The sequence below is a fragment of the Xenopus laevis genome, chromosome 7L (assembly GCF_017654675.1).
Source record: "Xenopus laevis strain J_2021 chromosome 7L, Xenopus_laevis_v10.1, whole genome shotgun sequence".
Lineage (NCBI taxonomy): Eukaryota > Metazoa > Chordata > Amphibia > Anura > Pipidae > Xenopus > Xenopus laevis.
Genome location: NC_054383.1, coordinates 13,155,230 through 13,172,624, shown reverse-complemented (window position 1 = coordinate 13,172,624; position 17,395 = coordinate 13,155,230). Strand labels below are relative to the sequence as shown.

At 38.7% G+C, this 17,395-nt stretch overlaps 2 protein-coding genes across 2 annotated transcripts; both read right to left on the bottom strand.

Moving 5' to 3' along the window:
- Positions 1 to 28: 28 nt before the first annotated feature.
- LOC108696965 (waprin-Phi3) lies at positions 29 to 6,305 on the bottom strand. The gene is made up of 4 exons (XM_018226666.2): positions 6,117 to 6,305; positions 4,353 to 4,493; positions 2,559 to 2,656; positions 29 to 152 (listed from the first exon to the last, which is right to left on the bottom strand). The coding sequence occupies exons 1-4, from the start codon at positions 6,196 to 6,198 to the stop codon at positions 138 to 140; spliced, it is 336 nt and encodes a 111-aa protein (XP_018082155.1). The 5' UTR covers positions 6,199 to 6,305; the 3' UTR covers positions 29 to 137.
- Positions 6,306 to 11,970: 5,665 nt separating this feature from the next.
- On the bottom strand, positions 11,971 to 16,426 carry LOC108695742 (waprin-Phi1). The gene is made up of 4 exons (XM_041569994.1): positions 16,265 to 16,426; positions 15,635 to 15,853; positions 13,168 to 13,268; positions 11,971 to 12,080 (listed from the first exon to the last, which is right to left on the bottom strand). Exons 1-4 carry the CDS (start codon positions 16,341 to 16,343, stop codon positions 12,057 to 12,059), a joined length of 423 nt encoding a protein of 140 aa, XP_041425928.1. The 5' UTR covers positions 16,344 to 16,426; the 3' UTR covers positions 11,971 to 12,056.
- Positions 16,427 to 17,395: the final 969 nt, after the last annotated feature.

The window sequence follows — 17,395 nt, the reverse complement described above, 5'->3', positions numbered from 1 at the left end:
AAAACAAACACATTAAACAAACAATGTCTTTTTTTTAAATTTTTTTTATTTATATGCTTTATTTTCAACTACATTTAACTGGGTTGGTCCATGAGATTAGGGATCATTTTAAGTGTTGTCTTCTTTCCTGTCGTGACTCAGTTATTACTAATCTGGGAGGAGAAAAAACACAGAAACATTTAGATCCTTCCTAGTCAATTGGACTGGGCTAATGTGTGAGGGGTGCAAATCGGGAAATGACTGGGGTTCCTAGGAGACCCCTAAGGCTTCATTTTTTATACTTACTGGACCTGTGACCACCACCAAATGACACCCACCAGACAGACAGATTTCCTTGTGTGGGGGGAGTCTATAATGTCACTGTTTACCCACACTGTTCTATTGTATATTGGGTGTTAGTATATTACAGGTATGGGACGTGTTATCCAGAATGCTAGGGACCTGGGATTTTCCAGTTAAGGGGTCTTTCTGTATTAATTTGGATCTTTATACCTTAAGTCTACTAAAAAACAAAATGTTAACATTAATTAAACCCAATAATAATGCCTCCAATAAGGATTAATTATATCTTTATTTGGATCCAGTACAAGGTACTGTTTTATTATTACAGAGAAAAAGGAAATAATATTTTAAAAACTTGCATTATTGGATTAAAATGTTATTAAAGTGACACTGACACCAGAAATTAAACCTTTGTTTTATATTTATCATAACATTGTCGTTGCATGCTATTTATACATTTGCCATGAAAGTATTTGCCCAATGCTTTTTACACTACTTATCTGATCCCCCATGTTCCTGTATGAAGGGGCTGCCATATTTACACAGTAGTAGGTTGAGAAGGGACAGTCAAGTTGGCAAAACTGTCAGCTTTAGGAACTTCAAGTAACACTTATAAAATGCAGCCATATCAGCACGGTCAGCACCCTAAACCAGAACTAGTACCAAGCTCCCTGGTCTCGGCTCGGCTTCACCAGTAGTGTGACCGCCTTTGGCTTCGGGAGGAGCCCTCAGCATACTCAGATGCCACCTGGACTTTTCGAGAGGAGCAAGGCGAGGAGTTCTGGCAAGCAAAGGGGCACGACAGTTGTTAAAGTGAGTTAGGCCGAAGGTCGCGGTACAACAGGATAAGACAGATTCGTGGTCAGACTGGTCGGGTCGAGGCAGGCAGTTAGCTAGAATCGTCAGGCAGGCAAGGGTCAAAACCGGATAATCAATCAGATGGGATGAGGCAGAATTGGAGTCAAATAACAGGCAGAGGTCAAACAAGAACGTCAATCAGGAGGGTTAAGCAGAATCGAGGTCGGTTTCAGGCAAGGGTCAGGTTCCAGAGATCAGAGTAGTCAAACAGCCAGGCAGGGTCAAACACAGTAATCAAACAGACTAGAAGCTTTTCAGCACAAGGTACAAGGCACCAGGAACAAAACCTATCACGGGCAAAGTCTGGAAGCCCTTTCAGGCTATTTATACATTTAAATTTGGCGCCATTCCGTGCTGGCGTCATCACGCCAGCACGCCTGCGCCTTTAAGAGACATGGAGGCACGCGCGCCCTTAGGGGGACTAGATGGCGCTGGAGCGCCGCGGCGGGTGTCCCCGCTGATGGCGCGGCGGGCGTGCCCGCCACACCCCTAGACCACCAGGGTAAGTTTTTCCCCTTACAATTACCTATAAGTAACATTTAATGTACATTAATACTTTGAAGAGTTGTTTTTTTAGTGTCAGTATCACTTTAAGGACTTTCTGGATAACAGATTTCAGCATAACAGATCCCATACCTGAATTAATGTTGGAGGCCACTGTACAGTTTTATGCAAGGGGGTTACTGTACTTTTATATATTTGTAACCACTGTACCATTATATGGTGGGGCTAAGTGCACTATAGTGTATTGTGGTCAGTCTACCATTGTATGCCCTTAAACACCAGTCTATCACACACTGGGGACCACTGTACCGTTATATAATGGGTCCACAGTACAGTATGCTAGGCCCACAGTATCGTTGCATGCTGAAGGTCATTGAAGTCACTGAACCATTATATCTGGGATCATTTTATTCTCATGGACACTGTACTAATACATATATTTTATTATGTGCTTTGGGTGCCCATACCTACTGCTTCCCACTATGTAATGTGCTCAGGGTGCCAGTTCTTGCTGCTTCTGGCTGTATAATGTGTTTAGGGGTTCCATTATGAACTGCACCTCATTGTACAATGTACTTATGATGCCAGTATGTGCTGCCTCTCACTGTATAATATTTAATTACCTAGTCGTTGGTCATGGTCCACTCTGGATTCAGCCTTCAAGGAGAACAAAGAACACAGTGGAGAACTTCATATCAGTGGGGGTTGAAGACCTTAGGGTTTTCTTATAAGTTTAACGCAAATAAGCGCAATGTCAAGTTTCCTATCACCTCTGTTCAAATTGAGGTCCAAGGAATGACTTCCCCCAATTTCTAGTAGTGCCAACTGAAGGGGTTTGGGACTGCTCAGTCCCATGTCCTGTTATTGTAGGTATTATTTTAGAAACTTTGGCTTATAGAAATGTATATACTCACTGTGGTGGGTGAGTTGATGTAATCAATGTCACTGATACAGTTTCCCTCTGAGCACTTCAGTGTCTCTGGACAGTCAAAATCTCCTCGACATGGACTTCCTAGTAAAAAAGCAAGAAACATTTAGCTCTGCTCAGAAATAACATGCAGAACAAGGAGAGATAAGCAAATAGATTCTTAAAAGAGAGTCCAAAATGCCTAAATCTGCACAAAATGTTAAAATTAAAAATAGCCCTACTTACTATGCCTTGTTACTCATACCCTATATTTGATCATTGTTAAAGCCCCCCCCCCGAGGCAAGATTATCTCAAAATTATCTGTGACGACTTTTTGCTTTTGTATTATTTTGGGAATCTTTACTTATCCAAATTTATTTTTAATTGACATGTTTGCATTGTAGGCAAATTATTATTTTTTTACTCCTTTAGTCAACTTATCTAGTGCATGAGAGCATGACACTGCATATTTCTTCTAGTGATGTGTATCTCAACAGCATATTTAAATAAAGTAACCTATGCGGGACCTCATTATTCAAATCCAGTTGGTATTGAATTACAAATCTTGACATGACTTGACAGGCTCTTTGTGGATGCTGGGAGCTGAAATTCAATGCCAACAACAGTAAACAGTGATCATATAAGCTGTAACATCATAGTATCTTACTATGCACAGTATCCCACAGACCCTTTGCAGAACAATATAAGTCTGTAAGGGACCGCAGTGTTTCTTTATTTTGCCATTATCTAGCTTGTGCTCTGAGGGACCCATATATATGTGCCTGGGGTAATCACCACTCTCCAGGGGAATCTGGGCCCTTCTTCTACCTGAGAGCAGACCTCCATGCCGCCCCACTGCCTAGTCACCTTGACACCCTTCTAGTCTTTATGGAGGGTCAAGATCAGGGGTCCCCAACCAATTTTCCCTCTAAGCTGTGTGTTCTTCCATGCACACACAAATGTTGAAGCCAGTGCACTATGAATTTTGTGTGAAAACACAAAATTTCACATGTATTCTTATCCTGAGCACACAGTTTTTAAGTAATGTGCACACAAGAGAATTTGAAGGAGGAATTAGAGGGGATATTGTTAGTGATGGGCGAATTTTGCGCGAAATTCGCGAAACGGCGCATAAATTCGCGAAACGCCGCCGGCGTCTCGTTTTTGACGCCGGCGCCCGTTTTTGACGCCAGCGCCCGTTTTTTCGACGCCGGCGCCCGTTTTTGACGCCGGCGAATTTTTTCGCCGAATTTTCGCGGGCGTTTCGCGAATTTATTCGCCTGCCGCGAATCGCGCAAATTCGCCGCGAATTCGCGCCTGGCGAATAAATTCGCCCATCACTAGACATTGTCCCCAACCATTTTTAACCATGAGCCACATTCAAATGTAAAAAATGGGGAACAACACAAGCATGAAAAAAGTCCCCGGGGGTGCAAAACAAGGTCTGTGATTGGCTATTTGTTACATTTTCCTTTGTATTATGCTTCATGCCAAAGGTTAGAGCTCTAAACATAGCAAAAACAAAGGAAAACATATAGACAGACAGACAGACAGACAGACAGATAGATAGATAGATGATATACAGTTTAGTTTTAAATGGTTTCATACAGATAAATACTATAGGTCTCTTTGCTATGAATGTGAATTTGGGGTAAGTCTGTTATGCAAAGTGATGGCTCAATGCAGTAAATGCAAAAACAGCAGCTCCTACAGTTGGTGGAGTGACATTTATGAACATAGTAATTAATAGTAATTACTAATGAATAGTAATTCATTTTAGAATGGTGAATGTTAACTTACTGAAGCTTGGAGGAAAGCAGCTAATCCCATTTGAAGTTTCACAACATTTGAGGCTGCCTGGACAATCAACGTCTTTCGTGCAAGGCGGATCAAAGTAGATCCCATTACCCTCCAATGGACATTCTCCAGGTTTGGCACGATCTGCAAATATTAGAAGAGATAATATACAGTAAGTAGAGGGAATAATCTATAAGAAAAAGAACAGTAAACCATGAGACCCAAGAAGAAAAGGCTTGGTGGGATTCAATAATAAAAATTAACAATTGAACACTGAAACATTAGTTAAGGGCTGTCTCTTTTAATGACCCAATCCTCTTTTAGAGATTTAACGCAAACATACAAGTATAACATAGTCTAAGTATAAATTAATATTTCGCTGGACATCAAAAAGTCAAAGAAGGGCAAAATAAAGAAAAGTAACATCTAGCCGGCTTAGAAAACGGCAAACAAAATTAAATCTGAGGGTATCTGGGATTTGGGGACAGAGATGTAGAATTTCCTGCTAGAATCAAGGTGGCAATAGACAAATGGGGTTATGTAATTAAAGGCACCAATCAGCAGAAAGCAGATTTTTTATTACATATGGGGGAAAGTGTCTGGATCAGCATTGTACTATACCTGTCAAAAAGGTGGTTCACTTTTAAGTTAACTTTTTAGGGGGTTATTTACTAAACTCTAAAATTCTGAATTTTTGTTTTATAAAATCTGACTTTTAAAAAATCACAAATTTTTCGGAATTTATTAAACCCTGAGGATGCAAAAGTCAGAATCGGAAAATCTGGCATCTCAGACCTGTCGAGGTTGCATATAAGTCAATGGGAGAAGTCCCAATGATTTTTTGATGTGCGCTGGGTTTTGTGCAATACCCCTAAGTTTTCTGAGTTTTTGGGCAAAAAAGCATTAGAAATCTGAGTTTTCGGGTGAAAAATCCGAAAAAATTGTGAAAATCGGATGAAAAAATAAAAAAAATCGTGAAAATCAGATTTTTTCCCGCAAAGCAAATTTTCAGGAAAATGTAATAATAAATAAGCGTAAAAAACCCGAGCGGATTTGATCAGAGCTTGTAGCATAAAATATTGAGATAATTTTGAACTTTGATAAATAATCCCCTAAGTATGTTAAAAGAATAGCTAATTCTAAGCAACTTTTAAAATCGGCCTTCATTTTTTAAATTCTTTTTAGTTATGAATTATTTGCCTTCTTCTTCTGACTCTTTCCAGCTTTCAAATGGGGGTCAGTGACCCCATATAAAAACAAATGCTCTGTAAGGGTTTGGCCACACGGGTAGATTCAGGGAGATTAGTCGCCAGGCGACAGATCTCCTCTTCTTCACCACGACTAATCTCCCCGATCTGCCTTCTGCCGGCTAAAATGAAAATCGCCTGGGGGCAGGCACTCGGAGCTCTTCGTTTTCTGAAGTCGCCGAAGTTTCCTCGTGAGGCAATTACGTGCGACTTTGGAAAACTAAGTGCTCCAAGTGCCTGCTCCCAGGCGATTTTCATTTTAGCCGGCAGAAGGCAGATCGGGGAGATTAGTCACCTCGAAGAAGAGAAGATTTGTTGCCTGGCCGAATCTGCCCGTGTGGCCAGACCCTAAGGCTACCATTTTATCATTGCTGCTACTTTTTATTACTCATCTTTCACTGCCCATGCCTACTGTCTCCAGCCTAATCATTATTTGTTAAATTCTTGATGTGATATTGCTTTAATACCCATTTATAATCAGATTGGGTGCCCTTTTATTGACATATTTGTTGCTACTTACCCTCAATAACGGGTTCCTGGGAGAGACACAGGTCAATGGCAGTGACCACAAGCAGAAGTAGAAAGGTACTGGGTAGATCCATTAGAGCAAAGGGAAGGCGGCTGTGTGACTTCTCTGCTGCCAAATGCAAAGTGTCAGGCAAATTTCTAGAGGTTGAGGGGTATCCACTATCCACACCTCTGCACACAAAGGCAACATGTATCATTTGCACTGCACTCCCTGGAGTATATCAGTCAGATGGGATATAAAAAGTTTTATGAACTACTTAGAGTAAAATGATCTCTCTTTCACACAGTGATCTTTCCTGTACTTTCCTGTCCAGTGTATCCCCTTTCCCTTGTGAATGGGATATAGACACCAGTAGAAGGATGAACTAGATTATAGTCAAATACACAATGGTAAATATCATGTTGTTGTTATACAGACATCATTTTGCCAGGGCAGCTGATGTATAAGTAAAGGGTCTGTGCAGTATAATCTTCAGGAAAATCTATATCGGGTGGGTATGAATGTTTGTGCAGGTACAAAGGGAAGCAATTATTTGCTGAACAGAGACCGTTTATAATAAAAATGGTTCACTTTGTAAAGAGTAATTAAATTCAGTCCCACGGGAGCAGGGTCACATAGTGATAATGTTTCTGGGGCACCCATATCATCTTGAGGGGTTAAACTTGATGGACTATTGCCTTTTATAACCCAAATTAACTACAGTATGTAACTATATAATTATACCAAGAGCTCTATAAAATGGAATATTAAGCATTGCATTAAGATGACTACAAAAAAATGGATAATGAGAGCTATATAAACCCCAGGCATGCCTGTAAATTCAGTACAAAAAAATGAATAATAAGCACAACATTAACCCCAAACATGCCAGTAAACTCACTGCAGAACATCAATATAATGAGAATTATATTAAGACCAGACATTTCCGTTAGATCACTGCAATACTTACATTAAAATCATTGCCTCGCCCACACTTGCACAAGCAGAAAACCAGAAGCGTTTCTTCCGTCCCAGATTCCCGCTTCAGTTTGTTTCTCTCTAAGCTTAAGGTATAGCAAAAGTGTTTAAAATGACCATGTTTTCCACAATGGCATGCATATACTAGGGGGCAGATTTACTAAGCTCGAATGAAGGATTCGAATGAAAAAAAATTCAAATTTCAAAGTATTTTTTTGGGTACTTCGACCATCGACTGGGTCATATTCGATCGAATTCGATCGAATCGAATGAATTGAACGATTCCAAGTAAAAATCGTTCGACTATTCGACCATTCGATAGTCGAAGTACTGTCTCTTTAAAAACTACATACTTCGCCACTTTAAACCTACCGAGGTGTAATGTTAGCCTATGGGGACCTTCCCCAGCACTTTTCTAACATTTTTTTGATCGAATAAAAATCGTTCGATCGATCGCTTAAAATCGTTCGAATCGTTCGATTTTTACTTCGATCGCAGCATTTGCGCTAAATCCTTTGAATTCGATATTCGAATTCGAAGGATTTAACTTCGAGGGTCGAATTCGAAGGTTTATTAACCCTCGAAAATTCGACCCATGATAAATCTGCCCCTTGGAGTCCTCTTTAGAGAATGGCTAATTCTAAGCAGCTTTTCAATTGGCCTTCATTTTTTTTATAGTTTTTAAATTATTTGGAAGTAGATTATAAAGGGCTGGCACATACCAGCCCACACTCCTTGGGTTGATGTAGTTAAAAAGTATTTATTTAGCAGAACAACATCACAGCAAAGCCTTACGCATTTCGTGCCTTAGGGGGGTCTTCTTCTTTTGACTCTTTCCAGCTTTCAGGTCACTGACCCCATCTAAAAGCAAATTCTCCGTAAGGCTACAAATATATTGTTATTGCTACTTTTCATTACTCATCTTTCCATTCAGGCCTCTCCTATATACTGTATATTCCAATCTCTTATTTAAATCAGTACATGGTTGCTAAAGTAATTTGGACCCTAGCAACCGGATTGCTGAAATGCAAATTGGAGAATTTCTGAATAAAAGGCTACATAACTCAAAAACCACAAATGATAAAACAGTGAAAATTAGTATAAGTGGAATGTCCCTCTCTACATCATACTAACAGTGAATTTAAAGGTGAAAAATACCTTTAATACTTTATATCAAAAAGATCACGAAGACAAAAATGAACTAGAGCAAAGTTGTTATTCTTATTCAAGCTGCAGTAGTGTGTACTCATTTGTATTTTTCCATTGACTAATATTGTGCTGTATCTGAGACAGCATTTCTATTATTTATTTTTGTATAGTTTTTAAATGATTTGCCTTCTTTTTCTAACTCTTTCCAGCTTTCGAATGGGGGTCCCATCTAAAAACAAATGCTCTGTATGGCTACACATTTATTGTCATTGCTACTTTGAATTACTCACCTTTTTATCTAGGCCCTCTCTTATTCGTATTACAGTCTCTTATTTAAATCAGTGCATGGTTGCTAGGGTAATTTGGACCTTAGCAACCAGATTGCTGAAACTGCAAACTGGGGAGCTGTTGAATAAAAAGCTAAATAACGCAAAAACCACAAATTATAAAAAATTAACCCTGATTGCAAATTGTCTCAGATTAGTGATGGACAAATCTGTCCTGCGAAAAAATTTGCAAAACTGCAAAATATTTGCAAAACACATTGAAGTCGTGCCAAGATTGTTGCGCATCAAAATTATTTTGACGCACGACAATCTTGACACGAGCCTCAATTTCTATACGCGCGGCTATTTTGTCCAAAAGCATTAAAGTCAATGGGCATCTGAATAATATGACGCGCGACAATATTTATGCCGCAACATTTCTAACACGCAACAATTTTTTATTTGTTGCAGCAAATTTCTCATCTGCGAATTTTCACCATAGTTTTGCGAAAACATTCGAGGGCAGCGAAACGCAGACATTTTGCCGCAAATCCATGCCTGGGGAATAAATTTGCCAATCACTACTCAGAATATCACTCTCTACATTATACTAAAAATTAACTCAAAGGTGAACAACCCCTTTTAATTCCAACAGCCACATTCTCTCTCCGGCTCATGAGTTCCTTTAGATCAGTGTTTCTTAATTTACTGAACATGTAAAGGTTTAACTCCTGCAGAAAAGGTCTTCAGTTCCAGCAACTTTTATATTTTCAATTACAATATTTGTGAACCCCGGCATGGCCTGACAAATCATATGGACTCTACTAACACATGCAGTCAGTCCTTGGTTCATATAGGCTTGGCCAGATTAATTTTAATTTTTTGTTGAAAAAATTTATAGTTTATCTCTAGATTTTCCAGCCCCTTGGTGCAATCAGATTTGCACACGTGACATGCGTGTACATCGTCCTGATGCGAATGTGCATCCAAGTGCATGAGTGACCTCACAATACAGAGCGCGCTCTGATGCACAGTGCAACATCACTTTGGCACCAGTTTTGAATTTAAAAGGCCATTTTTACCTACTTACATTGCCAAAGCTGGCTCTGTGTTCTTACGGTCCTGTTTCTGGCTTTTAGTTCCTGTTCGATCTCCTGGTTATTGGCTCCTGACGTTGATTGTTTGCTGCCTGCCCTGAATTCTTGGGGCCCCAAAAGTGCATTGGTGAAGACCTGTCCCCCCAGGGCTCACCAAAGGGTTTGTTTTCCTTGCAGTCTCAGGGTTCCTGCCTCAGAACATGATACCCAGGTGCCAAGCATTCCAAAGCTAGATTAGTTATCCGGAAACCCGTTATCCAGAAAGATCCGAATTACGGAAAGGCCTTCTCCCATAAACTCCATTTTAATCCAGTAATACAAAATTTAACAATTATTTCCTTTTTCTCTTAATAATAAAACAGTAGCTTGTACTTGATCCCAACTAAGATATACTTAATCCTTATTGGAGGCAAATTCATCTTATTGGGTCTATTTAATGTTTACATGATTTTCTAGTAGACTTAGAGGCCCATTTACTATGGGTCGAATATCGAGGGTTAATTAACCCTCGATATTCGACTGTCGAACGGAAATCCTTCGACTTCGAATATCGAAGTCGAAGGATTTACCGCAAATAGTTCGATCAAACGATCGAACGAAAAATTGTTCGATCAAACGATTAAATCCTTCGAATCGAACGATTCGAAGGATTTTAATTCATCGATCGAACAATTTTAATTTGATTAAAAAATTGCAGCAAAGCCTATGGGGACCTTCCCCATAGGCTAACATTGACTTCGGTAGGTTTTAGGTGGCGAAGGTGACAGTACTTCAATTATCGAATGGTCGAATATTCAAACGATTTTTCGTTCGAATCGTTCTATTTGAAGTCGAAGTCGTAGTCGAAGGTCGAAGTAGCCAATTCGATGGTCGAAGTAGCCAAAAAAATCATTTGAAATTCGAAGTTTTTTTTATTCGAATCCTTCACTCTAACATAGTAAATGGGCCCCATAATGTATGAAGATATATATTATGGAAAGATCCATTATTTGGAAAATCCCAGGTCCCGAGCATTCTGGATAACAGGTCCAATTGCTTTATTATATATCTTCATCAAAATACAGGCATTCTTTATTTCATAGCTGAGCAGTCATATACAGTATATAGTATTTATTAATTAGCAACTGTCTCTGCAGTGCATATGGCATGTACAGAAAAGAAGTGTTCTGTATTAAAAGTGGCATAAGAGTCTATAATGTCACCTTATTTAGATAATATGGCAGTATTGGACTGGCCCACCGGGATACCAGGAAAACTCCCGGTGGGCCCAGATGTCAGTGGGCCTCTTGCTTTTAACCATTTGGCCTATTTCATGGTCATTCCCTATTTCTTTATGGTAAAAAAGAGGCTTAATAATCAAAGTATAGTATAGTAATAATAATAATAAAGTATAGTAAGTAGATGTAGAAGACTAGGAGAATAAGAGGTTGACTTCAGAGAGGAGGAATAATAGTTTGGAAAGTAGGCCCATGGTCACAGTTTACCGGTGGGCCCACCATCTAAAGTTTTCTGGTGGGCCCCTGGCATTCCAGTCCGACAATGAAATATGGTAATATCTATGTAAGCCCTTTGGCCTACTGCTTATGCCTCGCCTCGTCCATGAAATATGCCTGCCCTGTTTATGTGTGAATATACAGCTAGAAAATATTTTGTGCACAATATTGAGGTGATTTCCAACATGGAAAACAGGGAGCAAAATTTAAAAAATGGACACCCTACTTCCCGGCCTAGCTGAATTTCTGCAGTTGTCTGCATCTCATTTCTGCAGCCACCCCCACGAATACAGTGTTCCCTGAATTTGGCAGCGCTTTATTCATGAGGGGGGTATAATTCAGATGCTCAAGTTTGGGGATGGCTGGCCCATCAATGCTTTTTTACCAGTGCCAGGTGCTGAATGCAGCCAGACTCTGGACTTTGGACAGAAGTGCTTTCTTCGTGGATTCAAAGGGGTGCTCTCTTACACCCCATAGTGCTCTTGCACTTATTTCACAAATGACCCCTTATACGTTTTGCCCTTGTCAGTAGTGATGGGTGAATTTGCGGTGAATTTGCGTGATTCGCCGACGGCGAATAAATTTGCGAAATGGCCGCGAAAATTCACCGGCATCGAAAAAAAACGGACGCCGGCGCAAAAAACGGACACAGGCGTCAAAAACGAGACGCCGGCGCAGTTTCGCTAATTTTTCACCGTTTCGGCAAAACGGCGCAAATTCGCCCATCACTACTTGTCAGTTCATATCTGTTTAGTGGCAAATCAATAGAAGCTAAAGTATATCACAAACAAAGCAACTTTATGCTTCATTACTTTGCCTGTCTCTGTTCATAGTTTAAAATAAAACATATTTAAATGAAAGAAGCAATGTGAGATTTGCCATTGTTTATTGTTTCAGACATTTTTTTCATGCAACATCAAGTTTCAGCCCATTGTGCGCTGACTCCTCAGTCGCTTGTTTATTCTCTCCTCAGTCACATTTGGATTTGTTGATCTGGAAACAGGAAAAGAGCAACTATTACTGTTAAAAATAATAGAATTTTGTTCATAGTTCAGTTGGGAAGTTAATTCGGGATAAAATAATTTATTCGGGCGATAATCCGAAAAAGTCGAGTTTTCACAGTGAAAACTTAATAAAATCGAACTCCTGGAGCATCTGCCGTACAATGTGAATTGACGCTCAATTTCGTAGTGACGTAGTTATTGTTAAATGGGTTAAAATCGTGGAAGGGACTTTGCTCAGATTTATTTGCAGAAAAAAATTTGATCAATTCAAATTTTAGTATGTTACAGAACAGCTAATTCTAAGCAGCTTTTCAATTGGCCTTCATTTTTTCTTTTTTTTATAGTTTTTGAATTATTTGCCTTCTTTTTCTTACTCTGTCCAGCTTTCAAATGAGGGGTCACTGACCCCATCTAAAAACAAATGCACTGGATAAATGCAAACGGCTTCAAATTTATTGTTGCTGTTACTTTTTATTATTCATCTTTCTATTCAGGGCCTCTCCTATTCATATTTCTGTCTCTTTTTTTAAATCAGTGCATGGTTGCTAGGGTAATTTGGACCCTAGCAACCAGATGATGCCTCTCTACATCATACTAACGTTAATTTAAAGGTGAACAACCCCTTTAATACTTTATATCAAAAAGATCAGGAAGACATAAATGAACTAGAGCGATTTATTCTTATTCAAGCTGCAGTAGTGTGTACTCGTTTGTATCTTTTCATTGACTAAGATTGTGTTGTATTTCAGAGAGCATTCTTTGCATTGCATGGACCGAATGCATTGCATTTGGTCCATGGGCCAGATGGAGGATACAGGGGGGCATGTATTGTTCTATTCATTAAAGGCAAATGATTGGAACAGCAGGAAGTCAACTAGAGCTGCGGCTCCTCTTCCTCACCACAAATGAGTGGCGCAGTAGAAACGTGGTCATGGGGTATATGGCCCTGATCAATAGTCATATTACATAGATATCAGTTGGGATCAGGAGATCAGGGGTCAACACAGAAATGTAAGTATCAATGTGTGTATGTAGGGCCAGCTTAAGGACACGTGTTGTACCATTTTGGAGCTTACCTTTCCTATCAGCCATTTCTTGGGGGGCTTTGGAAGGACACAGTGTCCTTTGCAGCAGATTAGAATTCCAGCACAGTCTATATCCTCCACACAAGTTGACTCTAGCAAGAAGTCGTAATGTCAATTAATGCTTTTCATTTTAAGGTTTGCCTTGTATAACATTCTATAAGCAGAACATTTTGATATTTTGTCAGATACAGTAACAAGGCCACAAGGGGACAATTCATTTCTGATGCACGTTCTTTATTCCCTTGGTATCTACAATCAAGATTCTCTTACCTTTCTCAGCAATCCTTCTATGTCACATATACAACAAGGTCACCAACAGTTTCCCTTAGTGTAGGAGAACCTCAAGGCTCTGTACTCAGCTGTTGATATCTTGTGTACTATTTTTAGGAGACCTCATTTATTCCTCAGTTTCATTTGTATGCAGTGATATCCAGATAGAACCCACTTTACTAGCTGAAATACACACCCAGATCTCTGTCTCCTGAATTAATGAATTCCTTCCAAAATTGAGCCTAACAAAAAAGTAACATGTTCTTTCCTCCCAAACCAGGTCCTACTCCCCTTTTTGCAGTTACAACTGATGGCATGCTCATCAATCATCCCTTTTGGGTAAACTTTTCTTCTCTAATTACATTACAAGTGCACCCGGGCCACTCGTCTAATTTGGTGAGTGCGGTTTTTCCCTAAACCTTTATGCACTGAAAAAGTGTGTGCAAGCCTAGAAGTGTGGGACCTGGGGTATGTACACCAAGGTCATCGGAATTAAAGGGTGAGCATGTTTGTGGCTTTAAGGAGGCTATTTGTTGTTCATGAATATATGGACTTCAAGAGTGCGATTGAGATATTCCATAGAGAACATTTCTATATACATAAATGCCTCAAAAAAATTGAAAGTTGGAATTGAGTTTAATTTTTTGTTTAGTGTATTTCTAACCATTCTTCCATCATAATATTTCTCACAGATGATTTTTTTCCATAGAAAATTCAACCTCCCAAAGAAAATTTCTGATCTCAGAGGGTCTGAGGTGCAGAGCATTTGCCACTAAAATTGTAAACAGGAAGAAATAAGCTAGAAACCGCTTTACGTCTGAACAAGCCAAAAATATGTTTTGATAATAAAATGTTTTGCTGAACCGTGAGTTTTTTTAATAAATAAGTTTTCCAGTTGTGACATTTTTGAAAATTTTTTGTTTGTTTCTATATATAAATATTTAATATAAATATAATTAATAATATTAATTATAATATTATTATAATGATATTATAGTATAATATTATTATTATTCATATTCATATTCATATTCATATTCATATTCATATTCATATTATTATTATTATTATTATTATTATTATTATTATTATTTATATATATATATATATTATTATAATTAATTATTTATATTATTGATATTATAATATTAATATAATTAATTAATAGTAATTTAATATAAATATTTGGTTCAATATAAATATTATATATAGGGAATAATGTACCCACTGTTACAAAATATAAGGATATTATATAGTTAGTCACAGAGGAGGTCCATGATGAAGGCCAAGAGCTTTTCTACAGGTCATTGAACTCCAAGGTACAGAATTTATTATAATACACAAGTATCATTAAGTCATGTAACACAGATTCTATCACTAAACACTGGTTATAACTGATCACTAAATACTATGTATAAGGATATCAACCCATTAACCCCATTACAAAACAGAACAAATAATTCTTTATATAACATAATATTGTTGGTAGAATGGTTAAATGATAGCTAGTTCTTTCTTATGAATGTTCTCAATCTGAATATTCACAAAATTGCATATACAGAGGCCATTTTCATAAACAATGATGGTGGATCCCTTGCGAATTCTGGGACCATAGTAATCATTTGGGAGGCCACGTCCAGTTGGACAGACCAAGAAAAGACTAACTATGCTTCTCCTTCCTGCTATTCCAATATCAGCTCCTAGCACTGCACAACTAAGGGGTCTATTTATTAAACCTCAAATTTTTCTGGTCGGGTTTTTTCCTTTAGAGGAAACGAAACTAAAATTTTCAAAGAATACTCCATCTTAAACCTGTCGAGGTCATGTAGAAGTCAGATGTCCCTGAAAATGTTCATTGATATCGTAATCTATGTTGGTTCCCCCCCATAATATGAGTTTTTGGTCTCAATAAAGTTGATTTTTCGGATTGTCAATCGTATGATTTGAATTTGTTGCAACTTTTTTTTTTAGAGGAAGCAGACCCTGCGGCTGCAGGAGGGCCCAGGAGGTATAGGGGCCCCATGAGGCACTAATTCATATACAGTTTCAATAAATATTGGTAAAACTAGTCAACCTCTAGACATTTTAGGGGCCTGAAAAATAATTTGCTGTGGGGCCCAGTACTATCTAGTTACTTCACTGCTCAAAGGCTATGTTATATGTAATGAAACCCGGAACATTTACTCACTGTATTCTGGGTAGACGCATTTCATTCCAAAGCCGGTGTTACAGCATTTCTCGATTCCAGTGCAGTTGGTGTCAGAGGAGCACTCGATGTTAGAGCAGTTGGAGCCTCCAGGGCAAGAGGTGGCACAAGCAGCAAGGGTCACATTATTACCAGAAGGGACAATTGGGCAGTGGCCTCGCTTCCCACTGGGATTCTCACTAGGATTCTCTTCAGAGTGTCCTAATAATAATGTAAATAATGCAAATAATAATGTAATAATAATAATGTAAATAATGCAAAGAATGATAATGTAAGGCAAAACAGAAAAAGAAACAAAATTAAAATTTTGCAGCGAAGAAGTCCACCATGTAAAGTAGCACAAAAATATTATCAATTCTATTGTACGGACAACTCTGGCCCCTTGCACTTGCGTTTTATCCTACAAACAGTTTTCCCAAGAAATAAATAGAGCAGCATCAACAGTTCAGTCACCTCTTAGCCTTTTACTACCTGTGCCCAAGCTTACAACCAATCTCCACACTTTTCTAGGACTAAATTCTATATCAGAGCCTCATTTCAGTGCACAAGGAGGGAGTTGGCCCTGCTATATGTATTAGAAACAAGCTTCTCGGACTACTGAGTTAAACAAACCTCCAGAGAACAAGCAATAAAAAAGCAATAAAAGGACATGGTTATATTTGAGTCTTATCATGTTCTTCACTGCTTTCATGTGCCAAAGCCAGGCAAAGGAGGGCAGAGAAGATCAGAACCCGCAGCACCATTGAAGGTCTTGAAAAATCTCAGAACTAAAGTTGTGTAGACAGTCAAACACTATTTATATTCTCTTATTGCTGATATCACGGGATAAGCCCCTATGACAATAAGGCTGTAACATTATACCGGGGCACGGTCTTCTATATGATCTAACGTCTGCTAGATCACCTGAGCATCTGAATGAAGAAGATTGTAATCATAAGATTTCCTAACATTTGTTACACGATCTGAGCATTGCAATTCAGAAAAATCATAAGGTTTCTATTTTAGGATAAGGGAGAGAAGACGTAATTTCACTTGATATGGTTTCTATAAATCGTAGCCCTTATTCTCTTTATCTTCTGTGAACAAGTTCTTTTATCCTATAAAATGAAAACATGATGTCACATTGGGATTCCTGAGAGAGAACCAGGCTTGGAAGCATTCACAGCAAACTCCACCCAAAAGAGAAAGCAAATACTCAGTATCACCAGTATCACTTCAAATTGCAGTGTCTCATGTACCTATTCCATTATATCTAGGGTTAAAGGTCACACTAAGAAAAGTGCATTGTCATGCTATTTACAATAGTCACATCTCCTCCCCACTGGTACTTTGTCTGAACATTATTTATGTTACTGTGGCTTTGGGTTGAATCATTTGTCAAGTGTAACCAAATTCTGCTGCTGTGTTAGGGGGTTATTTATCAAGGTCCGAATTTATCTCAGTATTTCTAATATCCAACTCCGAGCAACTCCAAATTCCCGAATGGACCTTATTTATGAAGAAAAAAGCCCAAAAAAATAGGGTCGGGCAAAACTACGAAAACTTCGGCGCTTTCCCCCAAACCCTGAAATCATCGGATATCGGTATGGATATCAGCACTGACACTGGGACCTTCCCCATTGACTTACAGTATACAGGACCTCGAGAGCTTTTAGATGCTGGGGTTTCAGATTCTGAGTTTTTAGACCATCTGATTTTAACAAATCTCGAAAAATTCGTAGTTTTTTTTTTTGCTCCGAAAAC